This window comes from Mauremys mutica, chromosome 8 (genome assembly GCF_020497125.1).
Source record: "Mauremys mutica isolate MM-2020 ecotype Southern chromosome 8, ASM2049712v1, whole genome shotgun sequence".
Classification (NCBI taxonomy): Eukaryota; Metazoa; Chordata; order Testudines; family Geoemydidae; genus Mauremys; species Mauremys mutica.
The window spans coordinates 65,853,251-65,876,200 of NC_059079.1; the positions used below are offsets into that span (position 1 = coordinate 65,853,251).

A 22,950-nucleotide genomic window follows, 5' to 3' on the forward strand; every position below is an offset into this window, starting at 1 on the left:
ACCAGATCTTGTGTGGCTTGTCAGGAGTTCAGTGCTATCTGGATGATATCCTGGTCACTGGAAGAAATGAAGAGGATCACTTAAAGAATTTAGAGGCTACCCTACAAAGACTGGAAGAGTATGGCCTACGAGTTCGCAAAGACAAGTGTGAATTCTTCAAGCCCTCTGTTGAATATTTGGGACGACAGCTGCGCACTTGCTTTGATCTGCTGAAACCTTCTGAACCCAGACAAACTGTGCAACATCAGCAGCAATATCAAGTAATCAGATGGGCACCCAGAGCAAAAGACCGAACCTTTAGCCCAGGGCAGCCAGTTTTGGCTCGGAATTATACTTCCAGAGCTAAATGGGTCCCGGCCACAGTCATCACTCAAACAGGACCTGTTTCCTATACAGTCCGGACTGCAGAGAATCTTACCTGGCGGCGACATGTAGATCAGCTGTTGCCAGGTCATGCCAGTCTTCAGGACCCATCTGCAGTTGAGGGGTCTGACTTCACCCCTCCTGGTGAGACAACGAATCATGAGTCACCTGTTCCTGACTGTTCTCCTCCATTACTGCCGGCAGCTGAGATACCCCTTTGCCCAGCACAAGCTGATACCACCTCCTCACCTATTCGTGCTGCGGACCCTGAGCCCCTAGTACTTTCAGGTGCAACAACACCAGAAGTTCGCCGTAATCCACCTAGAGACAGAAGGCCTCCTCATCGGCTGGATCTTTAGTTAGGGCGAACCCACGGTTATGGGGCAAAATAATCCCCAGGGTTTAGCCGGGAATGGAGGCAGTCTACCCTCCTTCTCTAGTTTAGTGTGTGTTTTATTTAGGGGATGTTCTTATTAGGGGGGGAGGAATATGTTGTGTATTTGGTTGTCATGGGTTTTGTTACTATGGCAACTGAGTTAGACTATTAAGGGATAGCTCAGCCGGTTTCAACCGGCTGAGTGAGCTCTCTGTTTCTGGAAATAAAATGGAGGTTTTGGTTAGCTGTCTGCTCTCTGGCCTCAAGTGATTGCTTCCTACACCGGCTGCCCCAAGGATATAACACCCAGCCTCTCTCCCTTCACTGGGTTTTGGAACCCATGTCCCTTGTCTAGCAAGTACTATTTAATGTAGGTTGAGTCATTTCTGTCATAAAGCAGTCTCATAGTTCCTCATTCACATAATTAAGGTAACAGCCCCATTTTTTTCTTCCTGTCCCAATAACAAAGAAATTGGGGATTCCACAGTGTGAAAATAACCATCCCATGCTGCTGTGTGTTATGCTAAGTGGAGTGGGTTTACCAATGCAAATGCACATTCCTAAAATTCCTTTGCCCACTCCTCATAATGTACCACCAGATGTCAGGGTAGATCTCATCCTGACTCTGCTTACAGGTACAAACATCTTCCCACCTATGAGAGTGCCCATTGGATGCAAACAAAGTGAACCTCGAAGCAATTTATAAGCTAATATCTCCGAAACCAAAGCTTTCTTTTCTGTCGCTGCTGACACCAATCCGAAGTCTTCATTTAAAGCCAACCTTTCTCAAGTTACCATGCAGTGTTAGCTCAGGCACCGTAGTTTTCCCCTCAGACTTAGAATGAAAAGTGTTTCAGATACCAGTGTGTGGTAACCTCTGGTATCTGATGGCTTTTTGAAATGGCGACTGCGGTAGAGTCCCAGAGATGCCAGTGGTAATTAAAACGCAAATTATACTGCAGTCAGAGGGAGGGGGGATTCTTCACATGGCCAAGCTTAGCCTGTTGAGGAGGAACCCCTTTAGAATGCAAACCCATGCATTTCCTGATTATTATTGATAGTAGCTGTGATGGAATCTTAATAATGCTGAGTTAGCACTTACATAGCATTTCCCCTAGTTAAAGCACTTAATAAACATTGATTCACCATGGGCCTTGCTCTACTACAGATGTGTGGGCGGGAGGCAAGGACACCCTTTGTGCCCTGTGGAAGGGACAGGCACAATAACAGATCCCACGCTCCCTTTAGCATGAAGACTGACCCTCCTTCTCCTGACCTTCAAATCCCACTAATGTTCACTACAACCTCAGGGATGGGGGAATGGGAGGGATTCAGGGTCTTGGTTCTCCATGGAGCAGCGCAGCTTGTCACCATCCTCACACTAGCCCAATTATAATGCATGCAAACTGGCCTTACACCTAACTGATAACCAACACCTCCCCCCTGTGAGCCAAGAACTAAGTACTATTATCCCTTACACATGGGAGTACTGAGGGTCAGATTCTGCAGGCCGAACACCGGCAGAGCAGTCAAGCTAGGTAAAGGGTGGATAAATGTATTTGCAAGCGATCATGTTTGGCCGTACACAAGGGCACTGTACACTTTTATTCTGAAAAACTTTATTCTAGATTAAGGGTAATTAACTAAACAAGAAAGAACCAAGGTAAAGTCTCCATGAGAAAGCACTGTTTGTATGTATGTTTGTGTCCCCTCTTTAATGGTATGCACTGAAATGAACACAAAATGGCAGCCACTTCTGTAAAGCAGGCGCCATAATATTTAATGTTGGAATACACAGAAAATAAAAGCATACCAGCTACATTGCACCAAACTAACCCTAAATTGTGATTCAGTCCAATAGTGTTTGTATTTGTTTGTTTGTCCATGAAAATCCATGAAGCTGTAATTTGTTTCAAAGAATGATTGGGGAGGCTTTATTCATGCAAATATGGCTATTGGTATGAAAATAAGCGTATATCTATCAGAGGAGCTTGCTCTAGGACAGCCAATCAAGGAACAAAAAGCCCAACTGTGGCCGACCACAGCACTAGAACAGGGAATCGGAGTATTTCCAAGCACTTTACAATGTCCATTTATTCAGCCTCACAACATCCCTGTGAGGTAGGTAAATACATTGTTATGCCTGTTTAGCGAGGAGAAGCTGAGGCACAACCACAGTGACTTACCCATGGTCACACACTGACTCAGTAGAGGAGCATATGATACAGCTCAACAATCTCAATCCTCAGCTCTCCCGACTAGATCACACTCTTTCTCTACCTTTACTTCTACAGTTGTGCCCTCCCATCAATAGAGATATGGGTACCCCACTTCCTTTCAATGACAAATGTTACATCTGCTTATATTGCACAATGCAGCTATAAATGTTAAGAGAATTTGAAGCTTGGTCCCCCTCCAGTCCAGATGCTGCTCTGTCTGACTTTATCTGCCCTGTTAAGTTCCGTGTTACAGCACTGTATGATAGAAAATGGTGAGGGTCAAGGGAACCCTGAATCTTAATATGGAGACACAGGCTGTGTGTGCCACCTTCAATACTCCTGCATTGGACTCAATGGTTCAAAGAGAAAATATAGTTTGCCTTCATTCTGAATGCAAAACTCCTAAATGGTGTGAATCCCCAGGGATGATGGGGCAGGGTTCACCCTGAGGGGACTGGGACAGCTGCAGTTTCCCTTGTTAAAATTGGGTGTGATGTGAGGAGAGAAGGGGACAGAAAGAAGAGGATGTTCCACTGAAGCCCTGGATAGGAGCAAGGAATTGTCCCTCTATCCCATTTGCTTTTAAACATGTTGGTCCCTCAATCCCAGACAGGCCACTCTTTGTCCAGGTTATGTACAGTATGTACATTATACATTACATTGAGATAGCATCTTTCATGTCCACGGACCTCCAAGGCACTTCACAAAATATACAAATGATAATCACTTTCACCCCGCACGGAAAGGCAGCCAGCCATGGAGTGGAACTGTTTACCAGTGCAGGATGAGAAGAACAGAGTGACTCATTTGCCTGGGATTTTAGAACTAACATTTCTAACACATCAAGGTATTGCTTTTCTTTGTTCACACAGTTGTTCGAGAAGTGTCTTCCTCCCATAACTTGTGACAATCTGATGTCATTACTGGAGTTGCACATTCACGGCTTGTTGAGCGTGTACCCTGAATTACTTCAACAGGAAGATGAGAAAGCTCAAAGCATCATTGTATTGAGTTTGATGCAGAGAAATTGCAAACATTTCAGACTCAGGGGTTAGTTTCCTAATGTTCCTTGGAGGGTGAGAGAAGCTGACTCCGAGTGGAAGTCTGTTACATTTTGTACAGCCCCCAGTAAGTCAGATTTTCTGTCAAGATGTGTTCAAGTCCATCATTGACTTTACAGAACAGCTTCTCCCCCTTGCTCAGAAAATAAGGTCTCCCGAAATTGATGGAGGCAGTGTTCTCCCCAGTATTTGTTCCAGTCATCTGGTTGAGGACAATATTCTCATCTTTGTACAGCAACATTGTAAAATAACTTTCTATTTTCTTTATGCGGGTCACCTGGGCATAGATGAAGTACATGCCACTTTGCAGGATCTCCAGCTTTTGGTCAGAGCCATTCCTTACGAAGCTACTGCAGTCTGTCAAGTTCCACTTCCATATGATGTCATGATCACGATGTTCTGAAGGTGCTTCCATAAAGGAACCAGACAAGGAAGAAAACAAAGCGAAACGCATACAAGGTGGTTAATTATATTTCAAAGTCTAGCCCATTTCCTAGATTTTCCCTTGTCATTTTGTAAATGCTCTCCATTAGTTCATCTCCCTCCTTACCTTTTCCTCATCTCTTTGATTTGAGGTCTTTGGGGAGGAAAGGGAAGGGTCTGAGCCACAAAATTCAGAGCAGGACCCAGACTCTGAACAACTCCCAGAGTTCTGGGCTGTTTGGAGCTGGGATTCTGTTATTCAGACCCAGATTCAGATTCTGACACCCAGGAAATGAGGGGATCTTTTAGTCCAGGGTTTTGGTCTGAGCCCATCTTAAATCATTCGATTGCTGTTCATGGGGCAGATCCTCAGTCAGTCTAAAATCAGCATGGTCCACTGGAGTCAACCGGGGCTGCTTCTAAAAGATAAGCTGTGCTCTCCAATAACTAACTACCTCTCCTCAAAAAAAAAAGAACAAGAAGTATTTGTGGCACCTAGAGACTAACAAATTTATTTGGGCATAAGCTTTCATGGCCTAAAACCCACTTCATCAGATGCATGCAGTGGAAAATACAGTAGGAAGATATATATACATAGAGAACATGAAAAAATGGGTGTTGCCATACCAACTCTAATGAGACTAATCAATTAAGGTGGGCTATTATCAACGGGAGAAAAAAAACTTTTGTAGTGATAATCAGGATGGCCCATTTCAAACAGTTGACAAGAAGGTGTGAGTAACAGTAGGGGAAAAATTAGCATGGGGAAATAGTTTTTACTTTGTGTAATGACCCATCCACTCCCAGTCTTTATTCAAGCCTAATTTAATGGTGTCTAGTTTACAAATTAATTGCAGTTCTGCAGTTTCTCGCTGGAGTCTGTTTTTGAAGTTTTTTTGTTGAAGAATTGCGACTTTTAGGTCTGTAATTGAGTGACCAGGGAAGTTGAAGTGATCTCCGACTGTTTTAAATGTTATAATTCCTGACATCTGATTTGTGTCCATTTATTCTTGTTTCACTCTGAATTAAACAGCAGACACAAATCCAGCCCATCCCAGCGAGTAAACTTTTCACTCTGAAAAGTGAGTGTGGATACGGTATTTCCTGACTCACCAGATCTGATGTCTGTATTTGTGTTCAGAGTTGTATCTGCTTTCCTATTGTTTAGTCCTGTTATTGCTCCAGAGCCAGCACCTCTCGGGGAGACTGCTGGAGTCTATCCAGGCACTCAGACATCATCAACAGAATTGTTAAGGAAAGGTTTGTCTACACAGAAAAATTCTGCTGATTTAATTATGTCTGTTTAGAAAATAATCTGGTACATTCTTAATTTGGGTTAAAAGGATTTTATATCAATTTAGCTTAAGTCAGTAAGGAAGTGACAAGCTAAAACAAGGTCTTGCTCACAGATGTAATAAGTTTCATTTTCAAAATCTTTCTTGTTGCTGTTGTGTTAAGCCAAAAGACTTCAGCTTGATTTTCAGATCCTAGGATGAGATTACAGGCCTAGCAGTTAGGACACCCCTTCCCCCACCCCCTTTTAAAATTAGTAACATTTGAGAATTTGATCTGCGGTCACTGAGAGACAATAAATATGGAACCCCAGGATGCTGTTTGTACAGTCATGTTTCAAAGCAGAACTGCACTTTAAGAGAGATGATTCATCCGATACCGCTAGCTAGTGCTGGGAACAGAACTGAGAAGCGACTGACACCCGGTTGCCTACAATAGCCACTAGATCACCTGGGCTTCATGTTTCTCTGTTTTCATTATTTACTGCTGTTCATAGATAGGGGAGAAATACTCCAGCCTGCTGAGTACATAATTGTGAACTAGTCGCCTTCACCGCACTGTGTGAATGGTAAAAGTCAGAAATCCACTCCAGTATCTTGATACTTACAAGTTGCATGAGCCCAGCAGATCTCCGGAGACTGTGAAGAGAAGCAAAGTTTGGTCAGGATGTTGCATGTTATGGCCTGGGATTTTTACATCTATCAACTAATGTTCTGTGTATGTTTGGGAGAGGTCCCAGGCAGCAGAAGTCTTTCTGTTATCAGAGGAGACAGACTTCTATTGGGTCTCTTTCAATTGGCTCTTCACTTTCACTGGAAAGCAGCTGCTTAACCCAAATGGCATCTCACCCTAGGACTGTTTTCATTTTAAATGTTCATGGTGGTTTTGGTGTTTCTAAGAGTAAAAGTCTAAACAACACAGGATACCATCAGACATCACACAGCACTGGCTGGTGCCATGTAACTGTACCCCATGTTTACATAGGGTCTCTTTGTCACCCACTAGTGGATAAAGCATGTTTAGAGGTTTATAAATCTGGTACTGCCCTCAAGGTAACAGCTCTAGACCTTTAACTCTGGTGGTAGACACTCATAAGTTTAAATGCAGAGATTCTGGGTTTAAACCACACAGATAACCCTCCAGGAACATTGTTACTGCATCTTTTCATGTGGCTTTGCCACTTTTTATTAAAAGAAATCAAATTGTATTTTATCTTACATTGTGGTTTTAAGGAAAGACATAGTTAAGAAATGTTTGATTTGGTTTATTTTATTTAAAACTGCAATGGAACATTACTTTTCAAGAGCAGTGAAAGAGCTAGCAAAGATGTCAAAGAATCATCACTGAAATCTGAGTTAGCCCCTGTTGAGTGCTGCATTTCATAGCTATAGTTTCAGGTTGTCTGCAAATTTAGATAGACATTGTATCAGTTGTACTCATATCAGGTTTTGAAGATTTTCTTCCCAACTATAACAGAGACTAATAGCCAGAGACTAATTTTTTTTAAATGAAAACTAAGACTCTGGAGAACAACCAAAGGGTCTGTCTGAGCATGACCCTGGTTAGTCCTTTTTACTGCCCTCCCTTGTAGGAATGCCTCACAGCTTGGAAAACACACAGTAGAGTGAAAATGTGTCTGTTTACATCCATAAGTTGGCAGTACTCCATCTGTCCCGTGGATACTGGCCAGCTGTCTGACTGATCCATATGAAATGGGAAAAGGGAAGTAACTCTCTTACTTACAAGTGTAAACAATCAACGTTTTCAAATATTAGTGTAAATCTCTTATGTTAGATAGTAGTGGCCTAATATATTTTACGTTGTTAAATATTATTAAATATTATTAATTATTAATTGTTTTCTGTGCATATTTTCACAGGCTTTTGCACCAAATATAAAAACAAACCACAGACATTAGTACCCATTAGGGGAGCCAATCACCTCACTTCTTGATTGTGGCAACTTCAATTCCATTTCTTGGCCTCTCCCATACAGAAACTACATGTGGAACAACCCATGTGGAAAGATTTCTCCTCCTCCTCCTCTTCATCAATGATTATTATCTGTTATTGCTGTTGTCGTACCCTGAGCCCCCTGTCAGGACCCCCTTTGCGATAGGTCCTAAGTACATATATTATTAAGAAAGACGGCCACTGCCCATATAGTCTAAACATATTTTTAATGGGAACGAATTCAGACCCTGGTTAGTCGTTTTTACTGCCCTCCCTTGTAGGAATGCCCCATAGCTTGGAAAATACACAGTAGAGTGAAAATGTGTCTGGTTACATCCATAAGTTGGCAGTACCCCATCTGTCCTGTGGATACTGGCCAGCTGTCTGACTGATCCATATGAAATGGGACTTCAAAGGTCATTGCATTTGTGCATTGGCCTAGATTTGGTATCATATCTCCTGGCATGAATGGCTTCGGTAGTTCACTGTAGATGCTGCAACACAAAGTCCTGCCAGACTTTGCTTACAGTGGAAACATGCAGTATTTTATATTGATCTAAATAAGGCTAGAGGACAAACACCTGCACCATTGTGTACCTTAGTTTTAACCTACTAATCCTGAGTTCCCATAACCAGTATTCTGCTTAGGTTCTTATACTCACTTATACCATCACTGTGGTATTTCAGCACCTGCTTCTAGCAACTGGAGGAAACGACTCTTTGTTCAAGGGACATGACGACTGACACAGCTTTCAGCTAATACCAGGGGTGAAAGTAATTTACAGGACTTACCGGTACTGCCGGAGTCCTGAGGGGGGCATGGCCTCATCCGGAAGAGGCGTGGCCTCTCAAGATTTAAAGGCCCTGGGGAACCAGCTGTGGCTGGGAGACCCAAAGCCTTTAAATCAACCCGGGGCTCTCGGCTGCAGAGGTGGCTGGGAGCCCCCCCGGGGCTCAGGGGCAAATTAAAGGGCCCGGGGCTCTGGCCACCAGGGGAACCCCAAGCTTTGCGGGGCTGGGGCAGGGATTTAAAGGGCCCAGAGCTCCTTCCACTGAGGGAAGCCCGGAGCCCTTTAAATCCTGGCCTCAGCCCGACCGCCAGAGCCATGGCCGGGATTCAAGGAGCTCTGGGCTGCCCGCAGCCGCAGGGAGCTCTGAGCCCTTTAAATCCCCACCCCAGCCCAGCCACCGGAGCCCCAGCCGGGATTCAAAGGGCTCTGGGCTGCCCGCAGTGGCAGGGACATCTGAGCCCTTTAAATCCCAGCTGCGGCCGGGAATCAAAGGGCTCTGGGCTGCCCGCAGCCCCGGGGAGCTCTGAGCCCTTTAAATCTCAGCTGCGGCCGGGATTCAAAGGGCTCTGGACTGGAGCTTTGAGCCCTTTAAATCCCCAGGCCAGCCACCAGAGCCGCAGCCGAGATTGAAAGGGCTCTGGGCTGCCCGCAGCAGCGGGCAGCCCAGAGCCCTTTCAATCCCCGCCATGGAAGTCGATGCGGTCCAGCACGGCGTACTGGCTCTTGCCGGTACGCCGTACCAGACCGGACCGGCTTACTTTCACCTCTGGCTAATACATAGCTGAGTCTTTCCTTCCATGCTGCCAGAGAAATGCCCACCGTCCAGGGATAATTCTATTAACTGACTCAGCTGCCCAAAAGATTGGGGTGGTCAGAACACTTTTTAGCTCAAAACACACAGATGACACTTTGCCCTTCTCTAGCACCTTCCATCCAAGGCCTCAAAGCCCTGTGACTAATCCTCCCACCTCCTGGCTCTTCCAGAGCTAAAGTGATTCATGTGAAGTCACGAGGGTTGGCCTTATGGGTGGGCGACATGGGCGACCAATCAGGGTGCCATGGTCAAGAGGGTGCCATGCCCAGGCAGGGTAAAAGGTGAGTGCCTGCTGGCTGGGCTCTGCTCCCCAGTTGTGGGTGGTTTTGCTGGCACATGTGGTGTCCCGGCTCAGTGGAGGGGGCAGGCAGGGTGGGCCAGCTCCAGACAGGGGAGAGGGGCTGAAATTGCAGGGTGTGTTGCTGTAACTTGTGGCTGGGGAGGGTCTGCCCTGGGGGCAAGCTGCAGGAGTTCTGGTGGGCCTGGGGCAGTGCTCTGCAGGGCAGGCTTTGCCCTTGGGGCTGGGAGATCTGCTTCCACCTGCTTCTCCTGCAATCACTCTGGGCTGCCTGGCACAGCCTGCCCATCAGGGTAGCCATTCATCCGCCCCTAATGCCCATGAAGCAGAGGCAGATGGGGCACGCCTGGGCTGGTGACGAATGCTCCTGAGGCTGCAGAGCGGTATCCGAAGTTGGGTGGCATTGAGAAGTGGAGGCAGTGGCGCTCCCTGGACAAGTTCCCAGCAGCCGAGCTGGATGCATGCTGGGCTGGGCTTCAATTTGTGCCTCACAGTGCTGCCATTCCCCCTGTGCTTCACATGGCCGCCAACCTGGCATTCTCACCACTGGTGCCAGAAGCTCAGGTGCACGGCGAGCCAGCACTGAGGCTGCCCATGCCATTTGCAGCGGTCTCTGCTGTAGGTGCACAGTCCCTACCGTGACTTACAAGCTTCTCCAGTAAACTTCAGGTGTGTGACTGGACTGTGTTTAAACTCAAAGAAAGTTCACCCAAGGCACCATTTTCCCTAAGGCCAGCCCTAGATGTCACAAATGACATCATCAGCGGGACTAGAACTCTGCCCTCTTGCCTCCTCCTTCATTTTGAGCTCTCAGCCATGCTTCATCCCCAGGATCGCAAGAAAGGCATGTTATTCTTTCAGCTTGTGAAAGCGTTTGCAGATGGGAGCAGGAGGAGTACACCCAGCTTACCCACTCTGTTAAGGACCAGATTGCAAACTCTTCACTCACATTGCCTTTAATGGAGCTACTCCTGTGAGTAATGGCTCGACACTGTGAGTAAGGGGCTCACTATCTAGCCCTATATAACAAGTCTGTACCGATGTTCACTCAATGGCAAATACCAAACTAGCAAACTTGTCCTGCCCTTGCAGATGGATCAATTCAATCAGTTGGTCTTCCCCATCCCTAACTACAGTGCAAAGAAAAGCTTTTGTTTATTCAGACAATGCTCTCTCTGCAGTGGGAAAGAAAGGGGAAGGAGGTAGAACTCTTACGGGATGGGGTGTGCATTACTTTGCCAGTATCAAGTGTAATTTACTGTCAGCGGTATGCAATTTTGAGCACAGTGCATGTCATGAAGCTCCTGTGTTATGCCTCCAAAATAGAATGGCAGGAAGGGGAAGAGGGAGAACGTAAAAGAAAAAAAAAGTTGCACCAAGATAATTTTTTCCCTAAACGCTTTGCAAATTTCTGTTCTGACAGGTTGTGCTCCTGTGAGGTGCTGAGCACCCTCTAGCCCCATGGGAATTGAGGGTGCTCTGCATTTTGAAGGAGTGATCAGCACCTTACAGGGTGGTTCCCTAGTGTAACTCATGATATATACCACCAGCCACAGTCATCGTATTTCCTGGCGGTTTTTGATTCTGAGTATCTACATAGGGAACTTCTTCCCCCATTCCTGGAGCTATAGCTGAAGACAGGCTGCAGCCCAGCTGGATACTGGAAACACAACATCCAGAGCAAGGGTTTGGATTCTCCAAGAGCGATTCTTTCAGGAACAAGAGTAAAATTCCATTAAAAATATCAATGGGCTGTGTGGGGAGGGAGGGGGATCTTTAGCCTTCACCTCCCACGCACAGAACACTGTGAAGAGAAGCTAGAGATGGAGGAGATCTCTTAGGCTACATTCAGTCTTGAGATAAGCACATGCAACTCCATTGACTTGAACTGGGCCCCTTGATCTCCCCAATGCCAGGGCAGGATTGTCTGCTCCACTGCTTTGTCCAGCCTAGTTGCAAATGTTTCAAGTGACATGTTTCATGCTATTCCACAGTGTCAGAGATCTCCCCAATGGAAAGTTTCTTCTGATAGTCAACCTATTCCTTTGCTCAGTACCATCCTTTTCCTCCTAGCTATACATCTCTCTACCCTCTTCTACTACCTTAAAAATTCCTCCCTCTCTTTGGTGTTTGAACCCTTTGGATATTGGCCGACAGTTGGCATGTGGCCCCTTAGTTGTTCTGTGGTCAAGCTATAAATACAAAGACAACTACATTACATAAATGTTAGGTTCAAAGTCAAGCACTGAAAAGTTAGGAAATGCCAGATTTATGGTTACCTGTGCAACCTGTGCATTGAACAAGACAGGGGTCCTGTGGAAAAAGTAGTAATGTGATTGTGTAATTAAAGCTATCATAACACATCCATACAAGGGGCTGAATTAAAGCTGCAGCCAATAAGGTCAATTTTAGAAAATGCTCAGTGCATCCTGCAAGGTGCTGAGCATACTCTGCTGCCATGTGGGTGCAGTCATGCCACCACAGAACTAGTACAATGCAATAGAAAATTAGTGACTTCTATTGAGAGTGGAAGGTGTTAGCACTTTACACGATCAGGCTCTATGAGGTTGAGGCATGCTGAACCACAGGGCTGCCCAGAGGAGGGGGGGAAGTGGGGCAATTTGCCCCAGGCCCTGGGCCCCGCAGGGGCCCCCACAAGAGTGGCTGAGGCTTCCCCTCAACCCCCGCCATCCTCCATCCCTCCGGCACCTCAGCATGCACGTCCAGAGCTCCAGGCTGAGCGGCGGGAGCTCTGGTACCACTGGAACTCACAGCCCCGCCCCCTTACCACGCAGCTCTGAGCGGGGAGGAGTTCAGGCCCAGCCGGAGGCACGTGGCTGCAGCTCCTGGACACATGCGCTGAGGCTCCGGGAGAGGGGATAAGCGGCCGGGGCCGGAGGGGTTGGATAAGGGGCAGGGAGTCCTGGGCAGTCCTTTTACCCCTGTACTATAGTTACACTGTTGAGGTTTGCACCAATGTAGCTAATGCCCAGTCAGTGTTTCCATCACAATCAAGGTTTCAATGAGGGTGTTAATAGAATTTCTCTCCCTTGAAATTTGATATGAAAAGATACAGGGACTAGATAGCCATGGAGGTTGCTGGACTTGCCTTTTCATCTCTTGAGACCCAGGACCAGCTGGTACGCAGAAGTGCATTCTTGGGGGATTATTAATGTTGCAACAGAACCTAGAGAGCTCAGGTAAGATCAGGGCCCTATGATGCTAGGCACTGTACAGACACCCTGCCCCACAACACTTCTGATCTGAATGGACAAGACCAACAAAGAAAGATTTATTTCCATTTTAGAGATGGGGAACTGATTTGCCTCAGGTGAGACAGAAAGTCTGTGACAGGCAGAACTGAGCACACATCGCGCAAACTCCAAACCAGCTTCTTAACCACAAAACCATGCTTTCTTTCTGGGGGCTCTCTGTTAATATTCCAAAGCTCTCTCTGCATGTGATAAAGCATCGCTGCCAGAGATGACTCAACCCTGGGGTTCATAAAATACTTCTCCAGGTCAAATACTTTGCTTGTGGAATGGAGCCGATTGGACCAAGCATTTGGAGTTTAAACAGAGCAACCCACCCAGTCCTAGGACCTAGAGCTGGTCAGAAATATTCCAGTGAAGTGTTTCTTTGAAGTTTAACATTTGTTGAAATACAAGTGTTTTATGGAGTTGGTTTGGTTTCAGTTAAACCTGCCTGGTTTTCTGCCAGGTCACCTGCTTGGCTCCTAGCAATCCACCTACCAGAGTGGCTCAGAATCCAGGGCTCCATCCTCCCTATTGAAATCCTCTGCAAAATAGAATTTCCTTCTCCGCACAGCTCAACAAGGGACCGGGGTGGGTTGGATAAGGGGCAGGGAGTCCCAGGGAGAGTCAGGGAACAGGAAGGGGACAGAGGTTCCGGGGGGGGCGGGGGACGGCGGTCAGGGGATGGGGAAGGGGGGATTGGATCGTGGGCATTTGGGGGTCTGTCAGGACTCGGCGGGGGGTAGGGGTTGGGGCAATCAGGGGACAGGGAGCAGGGGGTTGGTGGGAGGAGTCTTGGGGGGGCAGTCAGGGGACAAGGTGCAGGATGGTTCGGGATTCGGAGGGGGGCAGTCAGGGATCAGGAAGTGGATGGGGGTTGGATTTTTTTTAACCAGAATATTTTTATTGTTTCTTTAAACAATCAAACATAGCAAGCAGCAAATATTTGGCCACACACTTCTGAAACCCCAAACCATGTTCAGGTTTTGGCAGACTAATTTCAGCTTTTCAATTAAAGAAAACCACAACAAATTTTGAAGGAAAGCAGACATTGTCCGTGATTTTTTCTGCTTTTTAAAAACCCCTAGTTTTCGATCCAAAAAAAGTTTTGATGGAAAATATTTGTCCAACCCTTTTAATGAGCTTTAGTGCCTTTTAGCACTAGCTGATGCTGAGAACCAGTGATACCTTGTAAAGGTGACTCGAAAAGAAGTTCTCTCAAAACTGGGTTTGTGCCGAGATGCGGAAGGTTTTTAAATGTTGTTTTTCCCAGGGCCGCCAAGGAGCGGGGGACGGGGGGAGTGGGGCAGGGTCCCCCATGAGAATACAGTATTCTATAGTATTGCAACTTTTTTCTATGGAAGAAGCCCCCAATATTGCTTTGCCCCAGGCCTCCTGAATCCTCTGGGTGGCCCTGCTGAACCAATGGACTCCTAGTCTAGCCCTTCCTTTAATAGGTATTGCCAGATAATCATAAACAATAATAATGCACAACAACAGTGGGCATAGCAGGAGAGGACAGATGAGAAGAAAACACTGACTTTTTATCATTTTTAAATGAAAGCAATAGGAATGAAACAGTTTCCCAAAAGAAGCGGTTAAAGCACTTGAGCAGTTGAAAGCAGTCCTGACAAAGCATTGGCTCCAAGAAGGAACAGAACTAAAGGTTGCAATTATCCAATTCTATTAAGATTTCAGTCATAATAAAAATAATTAATACTAATATACTATACTTGCTGGCATTTTTGCACTCTCCTTACCTGGCTATGAAGGCACAGAAAGCAGACTATCAAAAGTGGAACCACAACCAGTATTAAAAGAGCCAAAGTGCAAAGGTTCATCCGATTGCATCCTGAATTGTTTGTGTCCTTGGGAATATTCCCATTCTGCAGGAAATTTGATGTTTCCATGTTGCTTAGCTCTCAAACTGCTAGAGATGAGACAGCTCAAAACCAAACAGCAGCAGCAACATTTAAAAAATACTGCAAGAATTCCTGAGTTCTTGACACCAAGAATGAGCAGCCCTGGACGGAATTTATACACAGGGGATAAGATGGAAAAGGGAGGAGCTTATGCATGTGTTTCATCACTGTGTATCTGCAGAAAGCAATTAGCCAGCATTTCCTCATGAAACTGATGTAGACAACGGAACTCTCATTTGGCTCCAGGCCCAGAATGTGAAGGCGGCTTTGAAATGAAACTCAGCCAGCAAATTGCAAACACTTATGAAACCCCCCCCCCCCCAACATTTTCAGACAAGGAGCTAAGTTCACAAAGCTCTTCGAAAGAACAAGAGGAAGGGCAAGTTATGAAATGCACAAATCCCAGCATTTGCAATATATTGCATGGAGTCTGACTGTTTTTCTCTCCACAAGGATTTGTTTTACAAGAGAGCGTTTTGGTGTCTGGATTAAAATCGTTTCTCAATTCCAATGCTAAAAAACTGAACGGTATTGACAGAAGGCAGCTTTCCAATACTCTGAGGGATTTATTATTTGTATAGTAAACACAGAACTAGTCGAGATTTCAAAGCAATGACAGAATATGAGCCACATTTCCAAAATTGGCCACCAAAATTGCACCCAAAAAGATTGGCAATTCACCTTTTGGGGCCACCAACCCTATATTATATTTTCATTTGAAAACAGTGACTTGTGCCTGTAGTTCCCTGCTTTGCACACTGGAAAGGATCAAAAAAAGAAGAATGCAATTTAATTTCATACAGCTCCATTGCACCCATTTGAAAATTGTAAATTGCTTTCAGTTTGCAGGACTTGAAGTTGATCAATTTATTTTTCAAATACATTTGCATTTTTACCCATTTCCAAACATTTTAAATTTTCAAACAGAAAAATTAAAACAAAAATATTCTACATTTTTGGTTTTTGAAAATGACAGGAAAAATATCATGTTAGTCATTTTTTAAAGGGAAAAAAGAAAGAAAAAAGGAAAAACAAGAAATGGGGTGGGGAAGAAAAGAAAGAAAAAAGAAAAGAAGGAAAAAGTGAAATGCACAAAATGAAAATAAATGTTAAAATATCAACGAATAGAATACAATTTGGTTTCCAGATTTTTAATAGAAGGAAAAGAATTGAGACTTTTTTATTTTAAAAAGCCATTTTTGACCAAAAAACCCCAATCATTTAAATAACTTCAACCAGCCCCATTGCACCCATTTTGCCAGTGTAACAGGGACACAGACAAATTTTATTCACACATTTTAGGCATCCACTTCTGCAATTCCCCCGCCCCCTACCCCTCCCCTTTGCTACCACAGTGCATTCGGAAATGACAGCTACATAAAACAAAATACAGCAGAATCTCTCTGGTTTGCATTGATCTGGAGATTCATTGAAGATTATTCAAATTTGCAAAGTAGAGCAACCCCTCCCCCCAAAAAATCAGCCAAAACAACAACTAAACAATCAAGGATGCTGCATTAAAACACACTTTGTGGGGCTATTTCTCATTTACAATAATTCCCTTTATACCACTTTGGCATCATAAACGGGCCTTAAAATAAGTGTACGTGTAATTTACATTCATCTTAAGGTAGGGCGACCAGATGTCCCAATTTTATAGGGACAGTCTCGATATTTAGGGGGTTATCTTATATACGCCCCTATTACCCCCTACCCTGTCCCGATTTTCACACTTGCTATCTGATCACCCTATCTTAAGGTCCCTTTGCACTGCCACAAAGAGTTGCCCAAATCTGGCCGAGTGCATTTTAAATAATTTGGAATATTACACTTTGTAACTCATGCTAGCAGTCCACTTTCTATTATAAATATGTATTGGATATTGTATGTATAAATTTGTTCAGTATTACTAGAAATGGGTCATTGCCACAGAAATTCAGCTCTAGATTTCAAGCACCACTCAGTTTGTAGTTACTGTCTTATGGAAATGTCCTGTAGATTTTAACAAGGTTAAAAGCCATGAGAGTTCTATTGAGAAAAGGGTCTAAAGAAATTACTATGAAACACCACAGAGTCTCCAGCTGTTACTTAATTTTTTCATATGTAAAAAATGCTTTTTAAGTATCACCTGCCTGATTCCCATAATGAGGACTTAAGCGATGGCATATGAACAGGCAGAGTAAATATAAATGTCTTTTACAATGTGATCCTCTCCTCATGTGATACTACAATAGATATAGTCCCACCCTGTTAATTAGCCGCCATTGATGGACCACCAATTTGCAGGTGTAATGAGCAGGAGGCTGCTTAATTCTTTTCCCAGTAGAGCTAAACCTTTGGAGGATGGAAAGGAAATAAGAAAGAGACAATAGTCTGAGAGACTAACAGAACAGGGGAAAGAGAGAAAAGGAGAGGACCTGTCATACTTATGGCAGCTCCTGCTGAGAGGAGGGACACTGATTTTCAGGGAAACAACTGAGAAAGTGAAGCAGTTATGAACTAAGTGAGGCTGTTGCAAGAATAGCACTAGCAACCTTTACCCTTTTTAACATAGACTTTCACTACCAACGCTAGTGCCACTCCCCATACCTGTGGTTAGGTGACAGGAAGAGTAAAATGGTTGGATTTACAGGTGTTTGTTTCCCCACTTTCTTAAATAAACAGCACATAGTTTAAGCTGCCCCTCCGATAGTTGCTGAGTATCCATCCCAGAAGATGAGACGGGTGCTACCTTCCAAGATGCAGGACTAATGGATATAATTCCCCAAGCTAGGGATGTCAAGGTCACAAAGCCTTAATATGTGCCACAGACTATAGATAGGGCTTCACACTGGGCTGGGGGTCACCCTCTGGCCTATCAAACATTGGGATAGAGTGACCCATTAGTCCCTAGGGTTCCAACATGCCAGCTGAGATACCCTGTTAGCAACACAAGACACTGCCAGACCCCAGATCAGCCCCTTCAGTTCTGTCTCCACACTCTTAAGTTCGCCTCCCTTTTAACCTCCATCTCCAGTTCACAAAAAAAAGAACCAAGCAATCTTCATTTTGAACCAACGCAATGCAGAGTTCTCGTGAAATCACACCAGCTATGCCAGTGGGCTTCTTAGTGGATTATATTGTCACAGTACCATTGAGTAGTTAATCAGAATGAATAAATATTTGCAACTTGCAAGAAAGTATTTTATTGTTTGCTGAATTATGCACAGTGACTCACTATTGAATCACCAGGCACAAAGTACAGTAGAATGATATTCACAGGATATAATGTACTAAAGAACATTTACAAGGAATCTAAAGATAAGTACACTAGCCGTGCCCCACCACACACTGAAAAAACACCCCACATTGGAAGAATGGTATTAATATTGCAAAGTCAGGTCAGGCACTCAAAAATTAAGGAATGCCAGAATTACAGATATTAATTAATTAAGCGCAGAGAGGTATTGTAGAGAGAAATATTATTATACCCATTTTACTGGTGGGAAAACTGAGGCAGAGACTGAGTAGTTTGTCCAAAGTCATAGGATAAGTAAGTGAAAGAGGGAGAGACATAAGGGCTGAGCTCAAGAATTCTGATTCACTGTCTCCTTCTTTAAGTTGCTAAACACATTCTCTCCCAAAATAGTTAGCATGGACCATTTATTGTTTCTATTGACATGGTTATGTGTCTGTATCATTGTGATATTGGAAGATTTTGTAATGGTCTTCCCTTTAAAGCCGCCCTACAACTGTAAACAGACCTGAACAAGTCTGTGAGCGTGAGTCACCAGAGCATGAGTGTACAGTGTGTGGAGCAGGATGTGGGGAGTCTGCCAAACAAATAGCACTGGACTGTTCCTCTGTGCAGATGTGTTACTTCAAGACAGTCATAACAACAGAGAGAGTGACCACATGTGCAAGTGCCTCTGGGACAGAGTGAGCTGGTGGGATACGAATGGTGGACTGGAAGGCTGCGTCAGCATGTGGGGTTGGCATGTATGGCAGGGCGTGGGCCGGGAAGAGTGGGAGGGGGGAGGGGGTGTGAATGTTAGGGGATTGCACATGTGCTGGGGAAAGTGAGTGGGGAAGTTCTGGGGAAGTGGGGGAGTGGATATGCATGTCGAGGAAGCAGATGTACTCAAGAAAGTGGAGGGAGTAGATATAGGAGTGGAGGCATGCTGTGAAATGCAGGTGAGAATGGAAGAAGCTTGGGAAAGCAGGTTGGGAAGGGAAGTTTTGTATGTGGGCTGGGGAATGTGTCAGCCTGCAGAGGAGGAGTCCTGTGTGGGCTGGCCTCACGTCAGTGCCCGATAAACACAATGACCGCACAATGGTGAGCTTGGCACTTTGTACCTCAGAGAATGCCAGTGCATAAATACAGCTATGTGACTTTCACAGTCAGTAGAGGCTGCTGTGTAGTTTTGATTGCACGTTCATAAACTCCATTGTTATTCCCGCCTCTCCTCCATTGATCCATGGGTCTGCGTGTAGTAGTGAGTCGCTCCAGAGGCAGTGGTGTTATTTTGTTTTACTGGGGATTAATTTTGAAACTTGTGAATAATGAAGACTCCCTAGCAGCACTGAGTTAAAACTCAGTGTCAAAGACTGGACCAGGTTTTTCTCATGTAAACAAAAAGCAACTGTAGCTCCATTTTCTGTTTGTTTTCTTCCTCATTTCTTGGCACTTCTCAAAATAGCACCGAAAGCTAAATGGCTCCAGCTCTGGGAATATGATTGTGAGGTGAAGAATGAGACTGCTAGTGACTGGATGCTTTAGCTGTGCTAGGCCTTTCCCCTTTCATTACTTGTCTGTTCCCAAGGGAGGGAAATGAATTAATTCAAAACACGCCTATTAAGGAGAAAGGTTGGAACCCCCATGAGTAGGGTGACCAGATGTCCCGATTTTATAGGGACAGTCCCGATTTTTGGGTCTTTTTCTTATATAAGCTCCTATTAGCCCTCACCCCCGTCTCGATTTTTCACATTTGCTGTCTGGTCACCCTACCCATGAGCCAGCCTGGGAAGGAAGGAGGCATAAGATGAGATTTCTGTTAAGCAGCATCACAGATTTTTAGATGCCTAGGCAGAGTTTGACTTGTGTATTTGGGCAGGCTTAATAAGTGTAGCTCTGACTTTTGAGTTTGCCAGTTATTAGTGGCACTTAAATTACAGTGTACTTGAAATCACAAATACAGTTTATATGTATTATTTAATCAGGCTTCATTTTTTGTTTTAATTTAATTATTTGACACATTTAGTAGCTACCACCAAAAAAAAAAAAAAACCCCGAGAGCTTCCATGTAATTGTGAATCACGTCTCCCTGGTTTTAGAGATACATAAACAGTGTCTTAATATAGAAATACTGTCTTTATCTTAATGTAGATGCAATCTTCTTTCCCTTTGGTTAGGACCAGGAGTAGCTCAACTTTCCTTACAGAAGTAACCCTCCTGAAGTAAATGCCTGCTACTCCCTAAACATCGCTCTAGTTAGTAGTTGTTATGTAACAGAAGTAATACACCAAGCCTGCTTCCCCTACAGAAAACTTTTCACAAAATGTTCTCCAGTGAAATGCCTTTCTTTGAAGGGGAACTTTTTCCTGTCAAGCCAGTGAGGAATTGTTTTCTATCTGAATAAGCTAATTTACTTTTTCCTGCAGTCTTTAATATTTGGAAAATATGGTCATGAATGCATTTCAATTGATCAGTTTTTCCATGTGTAACCCTTCTGCCCATCTGAGTTGGCAGTGACAAGGACCAGGTTTAGTATCTAGGGCTTCCGTTTCAATAATGTAATGCAAAACCGTCTCGAGCCCCAACCCAGTGACCTGGGACAATTGCATACCACCCCCTGGGTGTCTCTAAGAGGCAATACTTCCCCTCTCACAAGCACAGAGTCTGAGTGTAGCAAAATCCTTTTAATAAAAAAGGGAAACAATGTGGCATTATGTTGGGGAAACACCACAAACAGGATTCATAACACAAACCATGAGCAAAAGACCACCCCCCCCAGTTTGGCAGTGTCCTTTTCCCCTCAGGGTCTTAAGTTCAGCAACCCAAAAAATCACCCAAAAGTCCAACAACCCAAAAGTCTCTGTCCCTGGTCAGTGCAGCCCCAGAGTTCAAAAGTTTATCAGCAGAGTTTTACCTCCTAGCCGGGGGAGGGGGGGCGGGCACACGGCAAGGCCAAATGCCCTGCCTCTCCATGGGGTTCTGCTGCAGCCTTCACTGTGAGCCGCTCCAGTTGTCCCACAAACTGCTCTGCTCCACCAGCTGTCCCGTGAGCTGTTCCAGTCATCCCACAAACTGATCTGCTCTACCAGCTGCTCAGCAACATATCTTCAACCCCCCCAGGACTCAGTGATTTCAGCTCTCAGTAATTTTAGCTCTTTAGTGATTTCAGCTTGTAGTAGGGGAGCCTCAGTGCTAGTGCACCACTGGCCCAAAGTGAATTCAACTGAGCAGCCTGTAACTAGACTCCAAAGGGAATTAAAGTTAGCTCTGATACTCCTAAGGGGAGAGGAAGAGAAAGTGATAGTACAATTAGTATTTCAGGCCTATAAAGGGAGCCCATACCATCAGGTACAAATACCTGTCCTCCATCTCTTTCAATTCACTGGGTTGTGGAACCCATGTCCCTTGTCTAGCAAGTGCTACTTAGTTGATGGTGAGTCCCTCTGTCATAAAACAGTTTCTTTGTCCTTGATTCACACAATCAGAGTAACACCACTTTATTCTTCCTGTCCCAATAACAGAGAAACTGGGGATCCCACAGCAGCCAAAGTGACCATTTGGGCTCATGCTAGGCGGGGTGGGTGTGCCTATGCAAACAAGATCAGCCCCTGAAGTTCTTTTCGACAACTCACCACAATTCACCACCAGATGTCAGGGTAGAGCTCATCCTGTCTCTGCTTACATGTGCACACTTGCTATCTCTACATCCCCACCCACCCACCCACCCACCCATCCTCAATTCAGAAATGCTGACATTGAACACAGATGACAGTTTAGGAATAACAGGTTCAAACCCACAAAGATCTTAATGACTAAGGCTCAGCACAGGACAAAGGGGTGTTGGTGAAATGGAAATATATTTTTTACTAATAGAGGTTTTTTGCATTGTTACCAAATGACAAAACGCGCCTTATTTTATTTTATCTGAAAGAGCACAGGGGAAAAATAATACTTTTTAGGTCAGTCCAAGCGAAGTTAGTTCATAGTTAAAAATGTTTCTTATTAGCTCACAGCTGATTTGATTAGGCTTTGGCAGGTGAGCCCTTCAAACTCCCAAAAGGGGTCTCTTTTTGTGGTCACAAGTTCACAACAGCCTCAGCGCAGAAACTAACACAGTCTTATGGGCCTCAGTAGGCCTGGCCCTTCCAAACCTTCCCTAAGGATTGGCCCTCCTGTCCATTGGCTGGATCAAGAGGAAGGCCCTGAGCCAGTTTAAACCCCGGTTATTTATCCAAATAACTTTTCGTTGTCTGTTGGCTCCTGGAGAATTCAATTTGAACTAATATATGCGAGCATCTCCAGGGGTGGCTTCAAAGGGCTGAGAACCAGAGGAATTACATTAGCATCTGCTATCAGAGGGGTAGCCGTGTTAGTCTGGATCTGTAAAAGCAGCAAAGAGTCCTGTGGCACCTTATAGACTAACAGACGTTTTGGAGCATGAGCTTTCGTGGGTGAATAACCACTTCGTCAGATGCATCTGCCTCCTCCTAGAGGAGTAACAAGCAATTCCACAATAACAGGTACACACTTCCATTTGTAATACAATGGACCCCAAAGATATTAAGCCAAATTCAATAAGGTTTAATTTAATTCAATACAATTTATCTTAATTCCGTAAGGTTTGTCCAGGGTATGGCAGGCTAGCGTTGGTCTGTCACAATGAGTCCATGTGATAAATTTTGGATAGAGATCCAGATCCCAAGTCCAGGGACATTCATATGGAAGTGGAGTTGGGATTGGTTCAGGTCCATCTGCAGTTTGACATAGTCCACCGCTATCCCAGCATTGGCAATGGATGCTGAAAAGCAAGACTCCCCAGAATTTATCTATAAATATCTACCCAGTTCTGCTCAGAGAGACACTATGATTTCTCTGAAACATCTCGGAGGAAACAGGAGCCTGAAACGTATCTTAAAACAAGGTATATTTGATATTTCTGAGCCATTGGCTGGAACCTGCCATCTTGCTAG

The 22,950-nt window shown here is 44.7% G+C and overlaps 1 protein-coding gene across 1 annotated transcript; it reads right to left on the minus strand.

The window, feature by feature from the left end:
- Positions 1-2,815: 2,815 nt before the first annotated feature.
- Positions 2,816-14,853, minus strand: TNFSF18 (TNF superfamily member 18). Its single transcript, XM_045026254.1, has 3 exons — positions 14,605-14,853; positions 6,343-6,373; positions 2,816-4,427 (listed from the first exon to the last, which is right to left on the minus strand). The coding sequence occupies exons 1-3, from the start codon at positions 14,752-14,754 to the stop codon at positions 4,066-4,068; spliced, it is 543 nt and encodes a 180-aa protein (XP_044882189.1). The 5' UTR covers positions 14,755-14,853; the 3' UTR covers positions 2,816-4,065.
- Positions 14,854-22,950: the final 8,097 nt, after the last annotated feature.